Source organism: Moschus berezovskii, chromosome 4, assembly GCF_049115385.1.
Source record: "Moschus berezovskii isolate FMDL1 chromosome 4, NW_MosBer_1.0, whole genome shotgun sequence".
NCBI classification, from domain to species: Eukaryota; Metazoa; Chordata; class Mammalia; order Artiodactyla; family Moschidae; genus Moschus; species Moschus berezovskii.
In genome coordinates this window covers 99,655,494-99,678,592 of record NC_142463.1, presented here as the reverse complement: position 1 = coordinate 99,678,592, position 23,099 = coordinate 99,655,494, and the positions used below count along the sequence as shown (strand labels likewise).

The window sequence follows — 23,099 nt, the reverse complement described above, 5'->3', positions numbered from 1 at the left end:
GCAACCCCATGGACTGTAGCCTGCTAGGCTTCTCTGTCCATGGGATTCTCCAGGCAAGGATACTGGAGTGGGTTGCCATTTCCTGCTCCAGGGGATCTTCCCGACCCAAGAATTGAACCCAGGTCTCCTGCATTGCAGGCAGATGATTTATTGACTGAGCTATGAGGGAAGGCTGAAGATCAAGGTATGAGATGTTAATTGGCCGTATAAGTAAGAGGAAAAAGTATATTTAAGGTGGAGAGGACAGGATATGCAGAGGCTCTGAGGTAGGAAAGAACTTGTTTAAAGAACCAACAGTAAGCCATGTGGCTAGAATAAAATATATGAAGGAAAGATAGAGACGAGATACATTTAGGAGGCAAAAGCTATCACCCAGAGAATTATCAGTATATACTAGGTGGCGCTAGCAGTAAAGAACCCACCTACCAATTCAGGAAACATAAGAGATGTGGGTTTAAGGGACACAGGTTCGATCTGGGTTGGGAATATCCCCTTGAGGAGGAAATGGCAACCCACTCCAGTATTCCTGCCTGGAAAATCCCATGGACAGAGGAGTCTGGTGGGCTACAGTCCATGAAGTCGCAAAGAGACTTAGCATGCTAAGTGTTTAAGGTGTCAGCCTTCATACCAAGTTCAGTTCAGTTTAGTCGCTCAGTTGTGTCCGACTCTTTGCGACCCCATGAATCGCAGCACGCCAGGCCTCCCTGTCCATCACCAATTCTTGGAGTTCACTCAAACTCATGTCCATCGAGTCGGTGATGCCATCCAGCCATCTCATCCTCTGTTGTCCCCTTCTCCTCCTGCCCCCAATCCCTCCCAGCATCAGTCTTTTCAAATGAGTCAACTCTTCACATGAGGTGGCCAAAGTTCTGGAGTTTCAGCTTTAGCATCAGTCTTTCCAATGAACACCCAGAACTGATCTCCTTTAGGATGGATTGGTTGGATCTCCTTGCAGTCCAAGGGACCCTCAAGAGTCTTCTCCAACACCACAAAATTGATTCAGAAGCATCAATTCTTCAGTGCTCAGCTTTCTTCACAGTCCAACTCTCACATCCATACATGACCACTGGAAAAACCATAGCCTTCACTAGATGGACCTTTGTTGGCAAAGTAATATCTCTGCTTTTTAATAAGCTATCTAGGTTGGTCATAACTTTCGAGTAAGTGTCTTTTAATTTCCTGGCTGCAATCAGCATCCACAGTGATTTTGGAGCCCAGATAAATAAAGTCTGACACTGTTTCCACTGTTTCCCCATCTATTTCCCATGAAGTGATGGGACCAGATGCCATGATCTTTGTTTTCTGAATGTTGAGCTTCAAGCCAACTTTTTCACTCTCCTCTTTGACTTTCCTCAAGAGGCTTTTTAGTTCCTCTTCACTTTCTGCCATAAGGGTGGTGTCATCTGTATATCTGAGGTTATTGATATTTCTCCCAGGTTTATATGGCAGTAGAGAAAGTAGTTTCTAGAAACAAGTTATTTCCTTTCTAATGGGAGATGGGTAAAACCTAATAGCCCACTGCCTTAATCCCAATGTTAGATACCAGTAGCCTGCAATAACTGGCAGGTGAAATTAGTAAGAGGGATAATTGATGCCCTCACAAACTTGCCCAACCGAGCTTTGTGCAACTTATTTTGGGAGTTCACCAGCAAGGTTTGTGTGCTGGCACAGATGATGGTACATGCTGAGACTTGTTTGGATTGAAGGTGTAATAGCTAGGTAGGGCATGGAAAGAACGCAGCTCTGTCTTTTCACCATGGGCTTTTATATGCTAGGTAGCTAGCTCCTAACTTAGTACTTTCTCCTTTTCTCCCAACTAACACAAAGTCATTTGCTTTTAATTCATCCTATATTCTTCTGGCAGACTAACGTTCATATGCAGATTTGGTCATACCTTCCCTCACCTGTGAGCCTGCAATAATTCTCCTTTGTCATATCAAGTTCAAAATTCATGTAAGAATTCAGAGCCTCAAATGATCTCCAGCTTTTTTTTGTTTTAAACCCAACTCAAGAATATACTCCAAGTCCCTTTGATATGTTCAAGATCTAACCCCACAAACCTGAGTGAACCTTCTTCCTCCAGCACAGGCTGATGCTTTTTTGCCATGGAGTAGTGGGAAAAGCTGAATGCACCCAAACCCTCTAGAATATCACCGAGAAACTTCACTGTTTCAATATTTAGTGACTTTTTGTCTTTGTCAGTTTCTACCAATGGTCTTCTTTCCTTGACTTGTGCTTCCATCCCTTTTAGGTGTGCTTTAAGACTCTAGAATCAGGGACTTAGTCTGTAGGTCTTACTGATCAGACCCAGAGTTGGATAATTAACTCTGCTGTAGTGGAAAGAACAGTAGTTTTAGAGTCAAACTGATCTGGGTTTGAATGACAGTGCCTCTGACTTACCAATTTATGCCTCTGGGCAAGGGTGGTAGGCTTGGTGGTTACTTAACCTTTCTGAAACTCATGTTTCTTATTTTTAGGCTTCTGCATTGGTTTCCTCCTTTGCCAAGAGGGAGGTGACATGAAATAAGTGCAGTATGTTAGTAGACTTTCCATTGGGAATTTTGGAACAAGCAATTTTGTGGCACCCTGGTCACTGTTCTAACATTCCAAATGTAATAACCGGTTGCTGGAATTGGAATGAGGAAAAAATTCTGGCATAAATATGCCTGGGAGGGGTTTTGTTTTGTTCTGGAGAAATATGCCCAAACCTTAGAGGAAAATGATCCATCCTATGAAAGATTCTGTATAAGCCAGGACTCTTTTGACTCTCCAGATTTGATTTCTCTAACAGTATCTGACACCAAACACAAAATGCCTTAGGTATTTGACCTTCAAAAATCAATCTCATTGGGAAAATAATCAACTGTACTCAAAAAATACATTTGACTTTTGGATAGTAATTTGAAGTCATAAGTTTTTCCAGTAATCCGATCATATGAGTCATGATTTTAATCCTCCCCTCCCCCATCCTCTCTCCTTCCCCATGCCTCTGTGTGCTTGGGAAAACTGAGATGCAGAAAGGTTGTTTTGATATGGTGAGATTCACACCTTAAGTCTTTGTTAAGGATTTTAGAGTCAGCAGCTCTAGTTCAAATCCCAGCCCTCCTGTGCACCCTGCCTCATGACAGGTGAGTTATGTCACCTCTCTGAGCACGTTTCCTCAATGAGACAGTGATCACAACACCTCAAGCCCAGTGTGTGGTTCACAGTAAGCCATCAGTGACTCTTGATTTCCTTTCCCGAGTACAAAATTTTTATTTCAAACATTATTTCGTTAACCTAGTTTGTCTCACTATAATATTTAAGTGTCTGGGTATTATATAATGTATATGAAATATATATGAGATTTTAAAAATACACAGTGTCTTGTACTCAGAATTATCATGGAACCAATAAGAAAGAAAACGACTTCCAAATTTCTCATATTCAGCAAGTCAGTTAAGTTTGATGGTAGCATAGGTATTTTGAGTTAGCATTAGTGTAACAGACAAGACCGGAGAAGGCAATGGCAAGCCACTCCAGTACTCTTGCCTAGAAAATCCCATGGATGGAGGAGCCTGGTAGGCTGCAGTCCGTGGGATCGCTAAGAGTCGGACACGACTGAGTGACTTCACTTTCACTTTTCACTTTCACACATTGGAGAAGGAAATGGCAACCCACTCCAGTGTTCTTGCCTGGAGAATCCCAGGGACAGGGGAGCCTGGTGGGCTGCCATCTAGGGGGTCACACAGAGTCGGACACGACTGAAGTGACTTGGCAGCAGCAGCAGCAACAGACAAGACTCTGAGGACTTGCCAGGTTGCAGAAACTCTTAACCTGCTTCTTGGTTATGTTTTCATTTCTATATCCCACCTGCGTCTTAACGACACATTTGTCATTACTCTGAGGTAGCATTTCTGCCAGTAAAGTAAGGGAGCAAAAGCTTTCTATACTGACATCATCTATCCTGGGGGAAATTATTGCTCCTGAACTTCCGCCCTCCCTCTGTACTAGTTAATGCTGTCAGATGCAATAGACAGATCCCCATCTCAAATTAGGGAAACCTGCTGGAAGGGACATCTCTCAGAGTGGCTGTGCTCGTAAATAGGCTTAGAAACAGCCAGTCTTTGGGAACAGCTGGAGCTAGTAACTTGAATGTCACCAGATTCTGTTTTTCTTTTCTGTGCACTTCTGATTCGCTATTATCACACTATGTGTGGTCACATTTTTCTTTTAGTCCATGTGGCAAAGGGTCCCTAGTCCAAAAGTTTGGAAAAGAAACGCAGTGACATAGCTTGTATCAGATGCCCATCCTGGATCAGGAAGGTGTGATCATGTAAATACATGTTGGCTCCTTCAGGTATTTTATGGATGAAGTGGAATGAGAAGAGCAGCACAGAGGAGGGGCCCTGAGCACAGGGTTCCAGAGTTGCCCACACACTGCCATCTTAGGCAGTGGGATCTTAGCTGGGAATACAAAAATTGCTCCTGAACCGAGTTTGCTTGCAGCCCAGTGATAGGAGATGGATGTACAATCAAAGTGCAATAGAATGATGTTGGTTCTGTACTAATGGATGCATTGGTTAAGTAGAAGTAAAGAATAGGTGGTCAGTTAGATTGGTGATGGCTGCACATTTGGGCACTTTGCAGACTCTGAAAGTCCTTGAGCCAGCTGACTTTATTATCTGGGGACTAGGTATAGCCCTGGCGTTTTCTGAGTATGAATGCCCTGTGCTTTGTCATTAAGAGGCCTCTGCATCAGAGTGCCTTTTTGAATTATTCAGAGAGTTTTTTACAAAGAAAGAATTAAGGATATCTTGAGGGTTTTGTCATGTTCTGTTTTAAATAATTCATATGATCTGAATATTCATTCCCTTTGGTAACTTCTTAAACCTTTTAAAAGACAATTTATTATAAGACAGATTCATCAACTTGTTTTACAACTCAGGTAACCTGGCACTTAACTGCTGGTTAATTACAAATCCCTTGCTTTTAAGTAGCTTATAAATAACTCCTATTCCCTGTCATGAGGCCCGAGAGCGTTTGCCACAGTCCCTATCCTTTGCTGTTGCGGTGAGCTGTGGTATATCCATTGGTGGTCTCATGTTTATCATCCTTTAGTTTGCTTCCTCAGGCAGAACAAACTGACCCTTTTTCATCTTCTGTTGCATGAGGTCAACTTTCTACATCATATTGCACTGCTCCATCTTTGGCTCCAGTCTCTTCATCTTGGCTTTGCGTTTCACATTTATATTTTACCAAGGCTTTTATTGTCCTTAACTCCTTGATTTTTCTCTCTGCCCTTTCTTGCTCTTGCATGTATTTTTTTGTTAAACCTTCTATTTTGAGATAATTGTAGTTTTATAGAAAGTTAAAAGAATTAACAGAGAAATATTGTTTACCTTTAACCAAGTCTTCCCCAATGGTAACATCATCACCTTGCAAGACTACTATCTAATATCATAATCAGGATATCGACATTGATATAGTCAAGATACATAATTGTAGCTGTAACATTTTGATTTTTAAGGTTGCTTCTCATCCTTACTCATCTCTTACACCCTTCTCTCCTTGCTCTTCTCTCATTCATTGTCCTGGGGATTTAACCAAATCTGATTTGAGGCTCTTTTTTAAAAAAAATTATTTATTTTAATTGGAGGCTAATTACTTCACAATATTGTATTGGTTTTGCCATACATTGACATGAATCCGCCCTGGGTGTACATGTGTTCCCCATCTTGAACCCCCCTCCCACCTCCCTCCCCATTCCATCCCTCTGGGTCATCCCAGTGCACCAGCCCCGAGCATCCTGTATCATGCATCGAACCTGGTCTGGCGATTTGTTTCACATATGATAATGTACATGTTTCAATGCCATTCTCCCAAATCATCCCACCCTCACCCTCTCCCACAGAGTCCAAAAGATTGTTCTATACATCTGTGTCTCTGCTGTCTCGTATACAGGGTTATCGTTGCCATCTTTCTAAAGACTCAATTTTCTCTCTGATAGGCTGGCTAGACTTCATGCTGTCAGAGTTTCTAGGGATAGAACTTGCCTTCCCTAAATTATTTGCCTAGAATTTGGATGTCTCTAGGTGGCCTTAAAAGTCTTGTGAGAACCAGGTTTGTTTGTGAGTTAATTGCCATAAGTTCACGCAGGTTACATGAGGGTGAAGAATGTATGGTACTAATCCTCTGAGACTCAGAGCCCTAAACAAACACGCTTTTCCCCCCAAAGGACAGTTCTGCACGGAGGATGTGGATGAGTGCCTGCTGCAACCCAACGCCTGTCAGAATGGGGGCACCTGTACCAACCGTAATGGGGGCTACGGCTGTGTGTGTGTGAATGGCTGGAGCGGGGACGACTGCAGTGAGAATATCGATGACTGTGCCTTCGCCTCCTGCACCCCGGGCTCTACCTGCATCGATCGTGTGGCCTCCTTCTCTTGTATGTGCCCAGAAGGAAAGGCAGGTAAGGCTGGCAGAAGAACAGGGCTGGTGAGCATTCAGGACTTCTGCCTCTCTTTCATCCCTTTTTGGGGTATGTCCTTTTAAGTTTCGTCTTTTGGAACATGGCACCCACAGCTGTTCTGGAAATGTAATTGGTAGCCAAAGTGCTGTGAAGTCAGTCTTCTTCCTTAGGACTTTTAGCTCTCAACTCCATGTACCTCAGTGTTTCATCCCTCCAAAATGAAAGTAACTCTTGCCTTGGAAACATCTGTAACCTCCTTAAGATTTTAAGCTAAAAGACGGCTCAGAAACTAAGGTAAATTTCTCAGAAATTAAGACACAATTACTCACAAATGGAGGTAGGTGCTTAATTTTCAGAAGAAATAATCCATTTGCTCAGAAAAGGTTAGCAAGAGGGAAACAGTGAAGTATATTCCAGCTCTCAGTATTGGCCTGTAGGGGAAGGTTTTCACCAACTGCAAAGCTAACATTGCTCTAACCTCTCAGTTTAACGGTTCTGGGTCTAGGAATAGAGCAGTTGAGAGGAGGAATGTTTCAGAAGGAGATTGCTTGGTGATAGAACTTTGTGCCCAGCAGTTTGGAAATGTTCCTGTATCTGTGCCTTTTCAAAAGCCCCGCCTCCAGCTTTGTAGAAGAAGCCTTAGTCACCTCTTCTTAAGCTAATTGCAGACTGGAAAATCCAGTTCCCATGTGAACTATGCAGAACATGGGGCCTAGTCATGTCTTCAGAGTCCTGAGGGCACTTGAGCCAGGAATGTTGACCCTATTAAAAAGCTGCCCAAGTATAGGCTGATGATGTTCAGCTGGTTTTTTTTTTTTCCTTCTGAGGCTAATGAAATGCAGGTGGCCCCAAGATCATCAGGTAGCATGATCTTGGGAAAGTGGGTTGCCAGATAAAATGTAGGATGTATATAATATTTGGGACATAGAGTAAATAATTATTCATTGTTTATCTGGAATTCAGATTGAACTGGGCAGCCTCTGTTTTTATGTGTTAGACATGACAGCCCAGTGGGAAGGATATCTTCCTTCTCCTGACTCCAATATCTAACCATCTCACAAATCCCTCACATTGCGTGAGGAGGGGTCCAACTGAAGGCTCAGATTCAGAGTATAGAGAGAGGTGTCTGCAGAAGCTTCTTGCTTTGCAGTTAGCTGCAGCGAGTCCCTAAGGCAGGATCAGGCAAAGGGGAAATTGCCTCTAAATCTTCACATTGGATTCTGATGTGCCAGTCCTAAGGTGTTCAGTCCTCCATGAAAGAGAAACTCATTCCCCAGGTAAGGGACATTTTCTCTTTCTTCTCATTTCCCCACCCCTGTGACAGGTCTCTTATGTCACCTGGATGACGCGTGCATCAGCAACCCCTGCCACAAGGGAGCGCTGTGTGATACCAACCCTCTGAATGGACAGTATATTTGCACCTGCCCACAAGGCTACAAAGGGAGTGACTGTACAGAAGATGTGGACGAGTGTGCCATGGGTGAGTACACAGAGCCTTCCCTATTCCTGCCAGTCGAGCTCAGCAGACATTTTAGCTGAAGCACATTTCATTCTGCGAGCGTGTTTCATCCGAACTTCAGACCTGTTATATGCTGTCTGTTTACAACTGACCTTTCAGTGTAACCATATAGTCTATCCTGGGAATTGAAATATATAGAAGGTTTGTGCTTGACTCTTAACCGTGGATCCCTACCTTAGTGACTGGGCATAAGAACAGCAGAGACACATGGGAGTTCAGATTGCCCTCATTTGTCTGTCTTTCCCTATTTCCTTCCTTCCTTCTTCATTTAATTATTTATTTACTTTCTGATTGATTGATTTCTGATTGACTGATTGATTAGAAGGACGTAAGAAATTGAGAATCAGATTATTAAAGGACTGGCCCTAATGCTACTAATCTGACCCACTTCTGTAGTCCACATTTGTGGAAGCTCCATCGAGTGCTTTGATCCTGTTTATGGGTGCTTGTGTCTTCCAGCCAATAGCAATCCTTGTGAGCATGCAGGAAAATGTGTGAACACAGATGGTGCCTTCCACTGTGAGTGTCTGAAGGGCTATGCAGGACCTCGTTGTGAGATGGACATCAATGAGTGCCACTCAGACCCCTGCAAGAATGATGCCACCTGTCTGGATAAGATTGGAGGCTTCACGTGTCTGTGCATGCCAGGTACATGGGCTGTAGGTGTGTGGGTTCTAGACCGGAGACCTCGCACTGTAATTCTCTTAGGCAGAGCACTCAGTACAGTGTGGCATTTCTGTAAGCTCTGTTGGCATTTAATCCCTAGCCACGGGACCCTTAGGGCTTCCCTGGTGGGTCAGTGGTAAAGAATCTGCCTGCAGCACAGGAGCCACTGGAGACGTCGGTTTGATCCATGGGTTGGAAAGATCCCCTGGAGGCGGGAATGGCAACCCACTGCAGTATTCTTGCCTGGAGAATCCCATGGACAGAAGAGCCTGACGGGCTATAATCCATTGGGTTGCAAAGAGTCGAACATGACTGAAGCGACTTAGCACGCACATATGCAAGGGGACCCTTAAGAACTAAGGCCTGTGTTAAAATTCTTAGAACTATGGAAAACAATCCCATCATGTCAAAACCCAGATACTTGTGAGAGAAAAATTCAGAAGATTTTTAAAATGCAAGTATACTTTGATTTCATAAAGTATTTATTATAAAAATTCTTTAAATAGCAAGCTTTCCTTATCCCCTGATATATTACAAATAGCATACCATTCCATTTATAGAAAGTAATATTACCCATAATTGTATAGGAACTTGCTGTTTATCTCATGGTGAGATACACATGCTGTGTTATATCTTGGAACTCTTCTGCAGAGACCTCTGCTTGAATCCTTAAGAGAGCACAGCTGAACTTAACTTGAAATGACAGCTGTCAGGGGCTGCTTGGCCTAATTACGGGTGCTAACCGCTCCAGGCTTGGCAGGCCCTCCTGACTTTGACTTGTACCCCGAGTCCAATAGTATCTCTGATTCATTCAGCTTGTCCTTAGGACTGGGGACCCTGTGGACCTGGCACTATCCTGAAAGCAATGCCTGGACTGATCAGAGAATGTAGTTCAGTCTTTGTTGGCACGCTAGGTCTTACCAAGGTCTTTGGAGGTAACTTCTCCGTCTCCACAGTGATATGGATATCCCAGAATATGCCCTTGTCTGACTGATGCTCACAGTAACTGTTTTCAGTCACGGCAGAGTTCTCTTTTCCCTCTGCAGAAATGCTCATACTCATAGAGGATGTAGTCATCTTTACGAATTTGTGCTTTCTTGGCTAGAACATGCCTTTGTCTTTTTCTGAGCCACTTGTGTGGTCCACTTTGTTCAGGTTTCAAAGGTGTGCATTGTGAGCTGGAGATAAATGAATGTCAGAGCAACCCTTGTGTGAACAACGGGCAGTGTGTGGATAGAGTCAATCGCTTCCAGTGTCTGTGTCCGCCTGGTGAGTGCCCACCGCCTGCCCCTGTTTCCTTTGAAAGCACAGAGCCGACTGACCGCAGGGAAGAGAGGAGGGGGAGAATGTGTGTGGGCTCTCCATGAGGAAGTCATTAAAGTGAGCGCTTCGGGATAGGCATGTGTGTTGTACAGAAGTGGGGGATTTGTTTCAGCTAGTGTATCTTCCAAATCCTTTGTGGCCAGAAGTCCAAGTCTATTCTGAATGGCCCATGACCTTGCTGTCTGTGTGTACATTTCAGAAAGTTCATACCTCACGGAAGCCCTTAGTTCTAGGTTATTGAGGATTTTATGTTTTCCTGTGAGTCATTTTCTTGCTGAGATGGTTATTTTTAAACATTTCACCCATGGGTACATTAACAGCACAAGTCAGTTCTTTCCAAAGAATGCTGTGTCTCTCCTTTTGCCCCCTTCAGCCATTGTGGAAGACATGCTGAATTTTCTGCCTTAGGCTATAGCCTCTCTTGTTGTTTTATTCAGAGAGAAGGTCCCAGTTCCTGTGCAGCTACATTCACTTCTTAGGGGGTTCTGCCTGTATGCATTCAGTTCCTACTTTAAGTTGAAGTGAAATCTATACTGGGAAGAGAAAGAGGTGAGAGAGACACCCCAGTGCCTCTGATGCCCCGAGCCTCACCCAGTTATCCCAGGTACCTGTTCAGGAGAACAATTCTCCATGTGCTGATCCAGGGGTATAAACCCTGCCAATAAAACCCCAATTCTTCTTGGGCATCATTCTGGTAGTAAGAAAACATAAGATAATCCTTTGACTTGTGTCATCATGTGCCCTTTTAAGGATTCACGGGGCCGGTTTGCCAGATCGATATTGACGACTGTTCTAGTACTCCGTGTCTGAATGGGGCAAAGTGTATAGATCACCCGAATGGTTATGAGTGCCAGTGTGCCACAGGTAAGAATTTTTCACTTCTTATTCCCCTGGTAGGTCCATTTGCACTAAATAGGAGACTGTCCTCTTCTTGCTGCCCTGCCAGGCCAGTCTACTAATGGGCTGCTCTGTGTTTAGAAGGGGCTTCTTCCAGCCTCTTTCTTGCTGCTCTCACTGTTTCCTTCTACAACACCTGCTTCCTTCACCACAGTGATGGGCTGGCCTGGACACTTCCATTTGGTGTCCCCGTCTTTCTAGGGCAGATTTTGGCAATGGTGAGTTTCCAGCTGGCTTGCCTTATTCCTCTGGAAAAGGGAAGAATTCCAGCTGAAAACTGTTTGTCATTGGAGCTTCTCAGCAGGAGGCCTGTCTCTGTGTTTTTTGAGGCAAGGGATCGAACAAAGGCTCAGAAATGCAGTGGTGGGCAAGTGCAGAGATTTTCTGCATAAATATGACTGATTTTTTGAGAGTCGAATGTGTATCTGAACAGGGGAGAGGGCTCTGTCTGGGAAAGTTTGGGTCCTCTTTCCTGACTCCTGCTATTAGAATCAAAAAGAATGTTTACAAATATTCTACATTTCTGATCTGTGGCGACATTTCTAATTTGGGAGTGGGTTTGAATAAGCCAAACATTTCTTGTTACACATTTGCTTCTGCACAGACCATTATTGTGTAGAGAAGGGCTAGAAATTATTAGAAAAGATAATTTCCCAGTTTCTTATCTGACTGTTTAAGAAAGAAGTTATAATTAAAGACATTTTTTCTTATTTTAAAAAATGGATTCTTAAAAGATTTTAAGCATCATGTGCATGCTTTTTTTTGTGATCACAGAAAAGCAAACTAAGTCATAAAAACAAACAGAGAATTACTATTTCAATAGTATTAGAATATTACCACTTATTAGGCCTTCTCATAGTAGGCCCTGTCAGATGATCCACTCAACTTCCTTTACTTTTCACAAACTCTGGTCTCTGTTGGAAAAGTTTCAGGTTAGGTCTTCTTCTGGCTAGATTATGCTTATGGAGTATAACCTTCACTGGAGAGAATTTAAACTTTGAACTCATGTTTAAAAGGGAGGAGAGTCCTTCTAAAGTCTCTTAAAAAGATTTAAGGTTGGATAAAGGAACTCTTATTTGCCCCTTTTAACTGCCTTTACTTGGTCATTTTATTTAACAAGTATTGGTTAAAAACTTTCTATATTTGCATAGATTCCTGGGAGGTTGGGAGGAAAAAAGAAAAGTTCTCTGTCCTCTCAGGTCAGAATTGGAAAGATAAGGTACATGAAGTCATTAATTTAGTACCTATATATGAGGACTGGTTTGGGAGGAAAGGCATATAGAGATTAAATATATTAAGGAAAAGTATAGAGAGCTGTGCCTCACTGAAGTCCAATATACAATTAAGATGCAGTTAAAATGTCTCTGCAGTGAAATTGTTGATCATTTAGAAAAAGCTATTTGAATTCTACAGATCTGACTTGAACAACTTCGTTTTAAACAAAACTCTCTAGGCTTGCCTTGTAAATAGTGCAGATAGTTCCAGTTGCCTATGGCCCACAGTATGAACTGTTTAAGATACGGGATGTGCAGGGTTAAGAGGATGCTGTGAAGCTACATGTGTGCTCAGGTGTGGAATGTGCACCTTGGGTTTTAAGTATCTTGGGTACAATTCCTTCTAAGGATTCACTGGCGTGTTGTGTGAGGAGAACATTGACAACTGTGACCCTGATCCTTGCCACCACGGCCAGTGTCAGGATGGCATTGATTCCTACACCTGCGTCTGCAATCCGGGCTACATGGGCGCCATCTGCAGTGACCAGATAGATGAATGCTACAGCAGCCCTTGCCTGAATGAGGGTCGCTGCATCGACCTGGTGAATGGCTACCAATGCAACTGCCAGCCAGGCACGTCAGGTAAGCCCACTCTTCACTGCCTTTGGAGTTTTCACTGTTTCTCTAAAACAGTTTACACCGATGTCTCAGAATTCCTCAGCACATGCTTAGGTACCAAAAATATAGTCTTGATTCTGAGAAGCACAGCCAAAGCATAGCCAGAAACATCTCAGGGACAGATAGCTCTAGCCAGTAGGGAGGTCAAAGATAATAGCTTCACAAAGGTGATGATTCTGTGTATGTGTTTTTCATCAAAAGGAGGCATACCACTTCAAAAAATTGAAATTATTATTGAAAATTGAAAACCTTCTTACTTTTGTGGCTCGATTGGATTGTCTTTTTTAACTTCCACCTTACTCAGATTAATGAAGTTGGTCCTTCCCTCTCCATCCCTGCCATTCTCCCAGTAGTTTTTCCTCTCTTTTAGAGTCCAATATCTTTAATGGAGAAGGAAATGGCAACCCACTCCAGTATTCTTGCCTGGAGAATTCCATGGACAGAGGAGCCTGGCAGGCTATAGTCCATGGGGTCACAGAGTCGGACATGACTGAGCAACTAACACACTATCTTTAACGGGTCATCTTTCTTCTGCTGTTTTTCTCTGCTGGGCTTTGGGCATTTGGGGGACTCAGAGGGAGAGGAGAGATGCTGCAACATGTCTGGATTATTGTCAATTAGAATGCAGAGCTGTCGTTTCCCATCCCCAGTTCATGGCTGTTTCCTGCCTCCAATTGAATGACGGCTTGTTAGTCGTGAGGGCATGCTACTCCTTGCTGGGGAAATGTTGAGCTGTTTTCTCAGGCAGCAGCATTTCACAGATTTCAGTGGATTCTGTTTTACTTATTTGAGGAATAATTATGGTCACAACTGTGGTTAATAGAGAAGTTCTGTGTCTCAGATCAAAGGAAAATGTATTAGTGGAAGATTAACTAGTGTGTGCCTTTGTTAGAAGGGAACCTGCCAATACAAGGAGTGATTTATTGAGAACTCATTCTCCATTTAAGGAAAATGGCCTGTGTAGGGGGCAAAGGTGGGGGAGGCGGTTAGCTGCCCTCATTTTATTTTGTTATTTCCAAATCCATTTCTTCAAACTTGTCAAAGGGCCTGGTCTTCATCCAGGAACTCGTACATGCCAAGTTTGAAAACAAAGTCCTTTTTGAGTTGCTCAAGCATACGAAAAACATCCCATGCCTTCCCAGTTGAAAATGCCTTCCCCCTCCCCACGTTTAGATAACTCTCTAAAAGAGCTGAATAGATCTTTGTGAAACCTTCCAAAAGCAATTTGCTTCCGGGCTGGTCCCCAGACATGAGAAATTGCAGTACGAAAAGAAATTTGAGAGATTTACAAGCAATTGAATGGATGCCTTTAGAATGGTGGGGCTGTTTTAGACTTTGCTATCGTTCCCATTATAAAAATGTACTGGAAACCTGGGTGAGTGGTAGGCTGGCAAGCATTTTGTTTTCTTTGGGATTATATTATTATGCCAGGATGGATCAGGTGTGTTCCCTGGGGAGTACAGAGAAGTCAAGGTGGAAGTAGCTGTCAGTGAGAAAGGCAGGCAGTAAATATCAGCGGTGTGCAGGCAGCATAGAGAAGGAAGGCACAGGTTCTCTCAGAAAACTGCCAGATTCATTCCTGTGACTTCATTCATTCATTCCTGAGAATTCACACAAAGAGATGCAGACCGCATAAAGAGATCTTGGTCTGTAATGGGTACAGAAGGACCTGGCATGTACAAGGAGCCTGGGTGAAAGGATTCATCCAATTAACCATTATGAATAGACTCTTGAGTTGTAATCTAAGAATTGACAACCCATTCATAATATAGTCTGAGTTGGTAGCTTGGGGTTTTGATGAGTATATGGATAGAAGGGATACTTTACAATCTGCAGGTTATAATTGTGGTTTCTCACTCACTAAAGTACTTAAAGCGCAGTACACGACCCAGAATCACTTCTAATACCTTTTTTCACCTGTGATCTTAAGTAAATTTGGGGGAAATTTCAAGTTATAGAAACTACATTGACTAGCTAAAAGAATCATCAGCAAACAACAAATACAACACAGACAAGCAGAAGGAATTCTGTGAGAGCACACAGAAGCATCTTACAGATTCCAAGTGAGAATTGAATAATGAGGCTTTTGGGGGATTAGTGGGAAGTAGGGCCACATGCAGACCGTAGGTCACCCAGTTCATTTTCCAATGTTCCAATGAGATAATTTCATTGGCCCAGCTTGAGCCGAGTGTCTGTTCCTGCTAGAATACAACATGGATATGGGGGCAGAGTCCCATTAAACTGCGTGGCTTCCTGGGGCCTGCCTTGGTCTGTTGTGGATTAATTGGGATTGTCAGTCAAGGGCTAGACACATCTCCTAAAGGTATCCATTTGTAATTAAGGAATATGGAAACCTCTGCCTCATCTGTGGCTAGCAAGGCAGCATAGCCACATTAATCACAGTGGCCAGTGTGGTGTGGTGAAGTGTGTAGAGTCCAGAGAGCTGGGTTCACATCCTGGCTGTGCTGATGTAACTGTGCAAGTGCATGACAAAATGGGTGTAACACAGATTGATTTGGCCCCGAAGTGAGAAAAATAAAGTTATATCAAGTGGGAAGCAGAGTATTTTGCTCCCAATAATGCCTCGATACATTTTCAACATAGTAATTATTAATAAATATTCACATAAAGTTTGAGTGAATACATATTATGGCATTTTGTTGTGGAAATTTCGTTTGTTAGTTTATATCCTAATTATCAGGCTTCATTTTTAGACTTTTTAAACTGCTAATATATTCTTTTATGACACCCAAATTCATCACTAAATTCATGTTAAATAATATAATAGTATTTTTACAGAATAGTGGTAACAGTAGGGATTGGTGTATCTCTACTATTTAGTTACCTATATCTATAATTAAACTTTCCTGAACATAATCAAACTCTGCCATTCATCTGGAAAATAGACCAGGAGGAAGGCAGCATACCCCAGGAGAAAGCTATGACTCCGTAAGATTTGTCCTGAACTTTAGCCCTTAATAGTAACAGTCAGCATCAAGCTTATAGTAGTAGATACAAGTCCCAAAATTCTAATGAAAGCTTAAATTTTACCTCAGGATCACAGTGTTGTCAAGGTTGTTTTCCATGAAATGGCAGGCTTGTTCCTCTCGCTTAACTATTTGCTAAGTACTTAGGTCTGAATAGTCCTGGTTCATCTGTCAGTTGCTCTTTCAATTAAAATGGGATTCTGTGAAAAAAGTTGCAGTTTCAGTTCAGTACTAAGTCACACAACTGCTTTTCCTGGAGACTGCTCTGTATGTTGGCATGCCACAGAATAGCTTTATGTGTATTTTCTATTTCATTGCACAAAACAATAGAGGTATACTCAAGGGTCAAGGTATAATCAAATCATAAACTTCATAATTTTGGCAGATTCATCAAAGTCAGTCTTAAGTGAAACTATGTTTTTTGTATTGTTTTAACTGAGTACATGGAGGTGAAGATTAAAAATACTAGTACAGTATAGTTGGGCACTTTCTGGATTCCTGCTAAGATGCCAGCAGTCATACTTCCATTGCTCTTTTTTTTTTTCAGTAAGATGTTGTAATCTAAAGCCACAGCTTTATCATCAAAATGGAAATATGGAAACTGGGTAATAATTTGGTTGGGTACAGTCTGATATTCTAAAGCAATCATGTCCATGAAGATCAATTATTAAGACCTTTATAAGCAGTTAATGTTTTAAATTCAAAGATCCAAAACCAGGATTTTTGTCTTCCAACACCAACTCCTCTTCCTCATTCACGACATCTGTCAAGAGTATTATATTTTCCTAGACAGCCAGGTATGGTAACTCTAAATTTCCATGCCTTCTCCCTTAGTCTCTTCATTGACTCAGTTTCCAAGTGATAAAGACTATAACTCTTATGAACTCTCACATTCATCCTTTTGCTTTCATTCCTACTGGCATGTCCTTGGCCTTGGGCATCGTTTCTTTAAACCAACTCCATGTCGTGGCCTGCCCAGTGTTCTTCTCACATTAATCCATCCCACACCATTCACACTGATCTTTCATGCCACTCCAAATCATTGGCTTGCTAACCAGGGGTTAGCGTCAGTGGGGTCCTTCATTTATGATTCTCAGCTCACCATTTGCCCATGTGTCCCACCCCTGGGGTTAAATGAATCAAAGTACAGCTCTTACTGTGCCTCCTGCTGACTGTCAGCTGCCTTGCAGATTTCTTCAATGCTGAGCCACACATTTTTTTTTTTTTAATCTAAAATGTTTCTGAAATTAGGAAGCACCTTATATTCAAGGTCATAGAAAACTGTCAGCCTCAGAATTAAGTCAGAAGTGATTCTGGCTCCTTGCTGCCTGTGACTGAGAATTGTTCAGTGTGTAAAAGGGATCAGTTCATCTAATTGTCATTGCAGCTGTATATTAACTTTGGATCCCTAATTTGTACTTAAAATGAGGCAACATATGCTATAAACTGCTCTGGATACTTGAGGCAAAAGAGATAAAAATCTCTGCCTTGATGGAGCATACATTATGAAGAACTGTTGCCAGGTTCTGAAGACTCTGTATTTTAATTGCCTCCATTGCTTTTGTAACATTAGTGCAAATGCCAACACAATAAAAAAGACAAATAGTGGCTTAGTGTGATTAATCATTTGACCTTATGATACCTTTGACAAGGTCTGGAGGACTGAACTTTCAGAAATGCTACTTTCCTGTATTCAGGGTTGGCTAGATACTCATTAGATTTCTTAACACCCAGCATCACAAACAAAGATCATTGGTATTTCTGTGCTAATATTGCATGGTTTCTCTTTGCTTTCATCTTTGCAGGTGTTAATTGTGAAATCAATTTTGATGACTGTGCAAGTAACCCGTGTGTCCATGGAGTCTGTATGGATGGCGTTAATCGTTACAGCTGTGTCTGCTCACCAGGATTCACAGGTAATGGTCCTTTTTGTTGGGAGACTCCTTCTTCAGCCCCCTCACTCTGGGAAAAGGACATGTAAAGGTTTGTTACTTTCAAATATATCTGACTTCTTTGTCTCTTGGAAGGTTAGAAGGTTGTTTCTGTGCTTCTCTGGCCCATTTTTCTACTCACAGGCCTTCCCTGAACTGTAACATGAAACTTTTCATTAGTTAGGGTTTTTAGGCCATGTGTTTATAGCTACTTAAAAAGAGTTTATTTTCAGACCATGAGTTTCCATCACTGTGCTTAAGTTATATAGCTTTCAAATTTTTCTATACTTAGTAGTGAATGCCTTCTGTAAAGGCATGGCCAAGGTAAAATTCTATGAACATCTTATATGATTTTTTCTGAGTACTTCCTCTTATAAGTACTTGGGTAAGGTCAAAACTTAGCAAAGCAGCCTATTTTTGGCTAGCATAGTGGGTTTTATTTTCTCTCCAGGAGGGAGAAAGTAAGTGACTAAAATAAAATTGGTTATAATTCTTAAATTCTTCTTAATTAAACCCCCCAGCTAGAACATTTGTATACGCACCATGTGTGTACACACACAAACTCACATGCATCTTTTATCTTTTTTGTTGCTAATAAGATTACCTTTACCTTTTACCTTCCTGATCAAAAAGTACTAGGAGCTACTGAGGAAAGCCTCTTTCTGATACATCTGTTTGTCAAAGGCAGCATCAGAGGGCGTGTAATGTGCCAATCCCATTCTTTCTAGACAATGCCACGCCCAATAAGGCACTTACATAATGATGTTACCGTTTCATAAATACCATGTGGTCATTTGCAACCAATGTGAGAAACTTCCCACAGCGCTTTTTAAACTATGATGTCAAAAAGCCGAGAGATGCCTCTTTCTTGCTGGGAACTTACCTCTCTCTGTATTTCACAATCCTTTGCACTGCTTGGTGTGATTGTGGACACGAGAGAGGAACATTTGTGGCCGACGTGGTCACCGTAATCTCTTTTCAGTGGAATATCACTCAGAGGACCAGGATGATGAGAGTTCTTATATCTAGTACCCAGCACTGCTGGTGTGGAGCCAGATGTACTTCTGTATCCTGAAATATGTTACTCCAACATTCAGTGACAGCCAACCGAATTTTCTTTCAGACAGAATGGCATATGTACTTGTTTCCACAGGTAATAAGAAGAGAATAGCTGCCATTTATTAAGGCCTTGTTTTGAGGTAGGCGTTAAATCAAGTGCCTTATCTCATTTAATTGTCACTACTATTATTATTTCTACAGTATTGATGAGAAACCCTGAATTCAGAGAGCTTAAGTAACAGCACCAGTGCACTAGGGCCAGCATTCCACCCCAGGGGGCTCTATTATAGAGTTCATACTCACTGCCACTTGACTGGACAGCGTAAGTGGGTGCCTGCTGTGGTTTCTTTTTAAATACATGAGCCTTAGACTTGACTTAAATTTTTTGGAAATGTCAGGAAATCATATGCTCTCTGTTTTTAACATTTAGCAAATCAGGAAGGTCATGGAGGGAGGACATAAGCTAAAAATATTCTAAAATAAACTTAAGGTGTAGCATGAAACTGCATAACCAAGGAATGGAATGTTTTGGTTACTGGGTGGTACCCTGTTCTTGGAACTGTTTTCCATGTCTGTTTTTTCTATTTGTTTTTTCAAGTCAGTTGCTGAAAATATCAGAGGCAACTGTGTTATATACTCATGACCCACAAATATAAGGTGTTTTAGTCTTGCTTTTATTTTAATACTGGTAACTTTTTATTACAAGTATAATAACAGCTTGAACAGATTTAAGGGAATTTTTTTTCAGACAAAATTCTCTGTTCTCCATAGTCCACTTTATACTTACTGATTGAATAGGAAAGGTGAGAAATCATGTGGCACTTCAGTAGTATACTACTTTTCAGTCGTATAAACTACTTTTTCAGTTTCACATTCATGTTCATTATTTTGCTGACTTCTTAGAACGGTCCATAAAAGTAGATAGGTTGTAAATGAAACTAAAAGCACAAGTAACAAAAACTAAAATGAACTTCTGGGGGGCAAAAAAACAATATGTTGAAAAGCTAACCTACAGAGATGGATAAAAATATATGCAAACAGAGACATTACTTTGCCAACCAAGGTCCATCTAGTCAAGGCAATGGTTTTTCCCGTGGTCATGTATGGATGTGAGAGTTGGACTATGAGGAAGGCTGATCGCTGAAGAATCGATGCTTTTGAACTGTGGTGTTGGAGAAGACTCTTGAGAGTCCCTTATACTGCAAGGAGATCCAACCAGTCCATTCTAAAGGAGATCAATCCTGGATGTTCATTGGAGGGACTGATGCTAAAGCTGAAACTGCAATACTTTGGCCACCTCATGCGACGAGTTGACTCACTGGAAAAGACTCTGATGCTGGGAAAGGTTAGGGGCGGGAGAAGAAGGGGACGACGGAGAATGAGATGGCTGGATGGCATCACCGACTCTGTGGACATGAGTTTGAGTGTACTCCCGGAGTTGGTGATGGACAGGGAGGCCTGGCGTGCTGTGATTCATGGGGTCGCAAAGAGTTGGACACGACTGAGCGACTGATCTGATCTGATCTGATGTGTCTAACAAAAAGTTAATATCCAAAATATGTAAGGAATCATACAACTCAATAGTAAAGAAGGAAATAATTCAATTAAAAATTGGACAAATAACAAGAAAAAAATTCAGTAATGGTATATAGTGACAGATGTAGTGATCATTTTTATTGTAGTGATCATTTTTCGATATACACAAATATCACATCATTATGTTGTACACCTGAAACTAATATAATGTTATATGTCAATTATACAACCCATTCCAGTATTGCCTGGAGAATTCCATGGACAGAGGAGCCTGGCAGGCTATAGTCCATGGGGTCGCAAAGAGTCGGACACGACAGAGCGACTAACACTTTAAAAATGAAAACACATTAGTCAGGAGTAGGGAAACCCAATTTTAGAAAATATTACTGGAAAATTCCCAATAATTTCCAGATATAAGATACTGGTAATGTTCACTGTAATTCTCAGAGCAACATGATTTAACCACATTCTGATTATATTTTTAGGCTGTAAATCATTATTTGTATTTTGAAATCCAGTGTCAACTGAAACAGGTAAAGTTTTAAAAGCTTTACAATCTACCAAACCCTAGTGACTTTCAAATAGCATTTGAAAGGCTATAATGATGATGAGTAGCTACCAATATAGCTAATCCTCATCACAGTATCATTATGCAGCTGTATAAAATCACCAAATTCAATGAAAAAAAAATAGATTCGAGGTTTACAATCTCATCTTTCTTTCAGTCTCTTATAGGATTTTCTAATCAGGAGTAAAGTGAATAAATATTTATAAATTATAAATTCGTAAATGTTGAACATGCAGTTGTTTTTGGTTCTCCAGCCATTAGTGAAGGCACACTGCTAAGCACAGAGGAGCACTGGGTTATGGGAAAAGTGGTAGACAGTGAGTTCATGCCTTTAAAAGGATTTAAAGTATGATCAGGAACCCAGACTGCATACATCAGAAAATGACTAAAGACTAGGGGAGTGGTTAAAAGCAAGGTATACACATTCAAAAAAGTAAAAGCGATGAAGGAAAACAAATGTTTAGAATCGGGGGAAAATGGGCAAAGGACATTCTTTTTCCAAAGAGGACATACAGATGGCCAACAGGTACAGGAAAAGATGCTCAGCATCACTAATCATTGGGAAAATGAAAATCAAAACCATAGTGAAATATCATGTCACACCTGAAAGATTGGTTGTTATCAAAAAGATAAGAGATAACAAGTGTTGGTGAGGGTGTGGGAAAGGGGAACTCTCATGCACTGTTGATCTGAATGTAAAATGTTACAGTTATTATGGGAAAACAATATGGCAGTTGTCGAAAAATTAAAAATTGAACTACCATAACGTTCCAGGAATTCTACTCTTGTGTATCTAATGGAATTGAAATCAATATTTTAAAGAGGTATTTGCACACACCCATGTTCACAGCAGCATTATTCACAATAGTCAAGATATCAAAACAACCAAAGTGTCCGTCAATGGATGAATGAGTAGAGAGAGGGAAATCCTGACATTTGTGACAACATGAATGGAACTTGAGGACATTAAGTGAGATAAGTTAGACAGTGAAAGACAAATACTGTATGGTATCACTTAATACAGAATATTAAAAAGCCAAACTCATGAAAGCAGAGAGTAGAATGGTGTCTATCAGGGTCTAGCCTAGGAGGGTAGGGGATTGGGGAGATATTGTTCAAGGGTACAAATTTGCAACTACTAGATAAATAAGTTCTGATTGAATGCTTAGCTTAGTGATTATAGTCAGCAATACTGCATTATAAACTTTTAAATTGCTAAGAGAGTAGATCTTAATTGTTCTTACCACAAAAAGAAGTGATGGTTATGTGACATGATAGAAGTGTTAACTAACTCTGTGGAGGTAATCATATTGCAATATATAAAATATATCAAACCAACACATCATATACCTTAAACTTACACAATGTTATATGGCAATCATGTCTTAATTTAAAAATTAACAAAAAAACATAGATAGGGAATTTTTATTATCCTCATTTAACAAATAAGGCAACTGAAAGAGCTTGATGTCCATGGTCTTAGCTAGTGAGTCTCACTGTTAGGACTGTGAGTTCCCAGAAGGCCGGCACCTCCCTAATTGTCTTTGTAGCCAGCATTTTCTAAAACTGTGTAGCACTCAGGGAGCACTTAGAAAATATTGCTGAATGAATGACCAGCACTCATATAAGGAACCTCTGACATCCAACACTAGACTCTTGAGTCTGGATTCTACCATGCTTTCATTCATTAAATACTAATTTGTTAGGCATCTACCTACAAGATAAGAAACACTGGCTGATTTCTCATTCGGTACTTACTGCACCCAACAAGGTACATAGCCTTGTGCTGGGAGTTCATGAAATGCTGGTATTTCTGATGCTACTTTAAGGGTGAGAATTTGCTAGCGAAGCAGGTAGACTACACAAAGAGGCACTTAACCCTCTCAGCTAAAGATGACTTGAAAATTGATTCTGCTGAGAGCTTTAAAAGCAAATAAAGAAAATGTGAGAAGTGTGACTTCTGAGAAGATTTTTCCCAAGAAAAGATAGAATTGAAAAAGCTTTTTCATCTCATTCTCCACTGGATTTCAGACAGAGGATAGTGCTGTAGTTGAAGAGTTGTGGCTCTTATCTTGATGCCACTGGCAAACATCTAAAAAAAAATCAGAAGTTGAAGCTAAGAAAGTAGTATTGTAGAATTGGTTATTAATAAAATACTTAAACGGAAAACAGCAACTACTATCAGATTATGGGTTTTTTACCACACGAACCACCAATAATGGTTTAGAGAGCAGTAGAGAGTGAAAAAATGTTAATACCCATACTCTGAA

The 23,099-nt window shown here is 41.1% G+C and overlaps 1 protein-coding gene across 3 annotated transcripts in view; it reads left to right on the top strand.

Annotated features, from left to right (window-relative positions):
- NOTCH2 (notch receptor 2) overlaps positions 1–23,099 on the top strand; it is a 220,887-nt gene that overhangs the window by 146,732 nt on the left and 51,056 nt on the right. For all 3 annotated transcript variants that reach the window (XM_088835625.1, XM_088835626.1, XM_055402755.2), the window contains exons 6-12: positions 6,218–6,451; positions 7,776–7,931; positions 8,430–8,618; positions 9,792–9,905; positions 10,710–10,823; positions 12,479–12,712; positions 17,541–17,651. In XM_088835625.1, the coding sequence (XP_088691751.1) occupies positions 6,218–6,451; positions 7,776–7,931; positions 8,430–8,618; positions 9,792–9,905; positions 10,710–10,823; positions 12,479–12,712; positions 17,541–17,651 (1,152 nt within the window). The remainder of the gene's footprint in view (positions 1–6,217; positions 6,452–7,775; positions 7,932–8,429; positions 8,619–9,791; positions 9,906–10,709; positions 10,824–12,478; positions 12,713–17,540; positions 17,652–23,099) is intronic.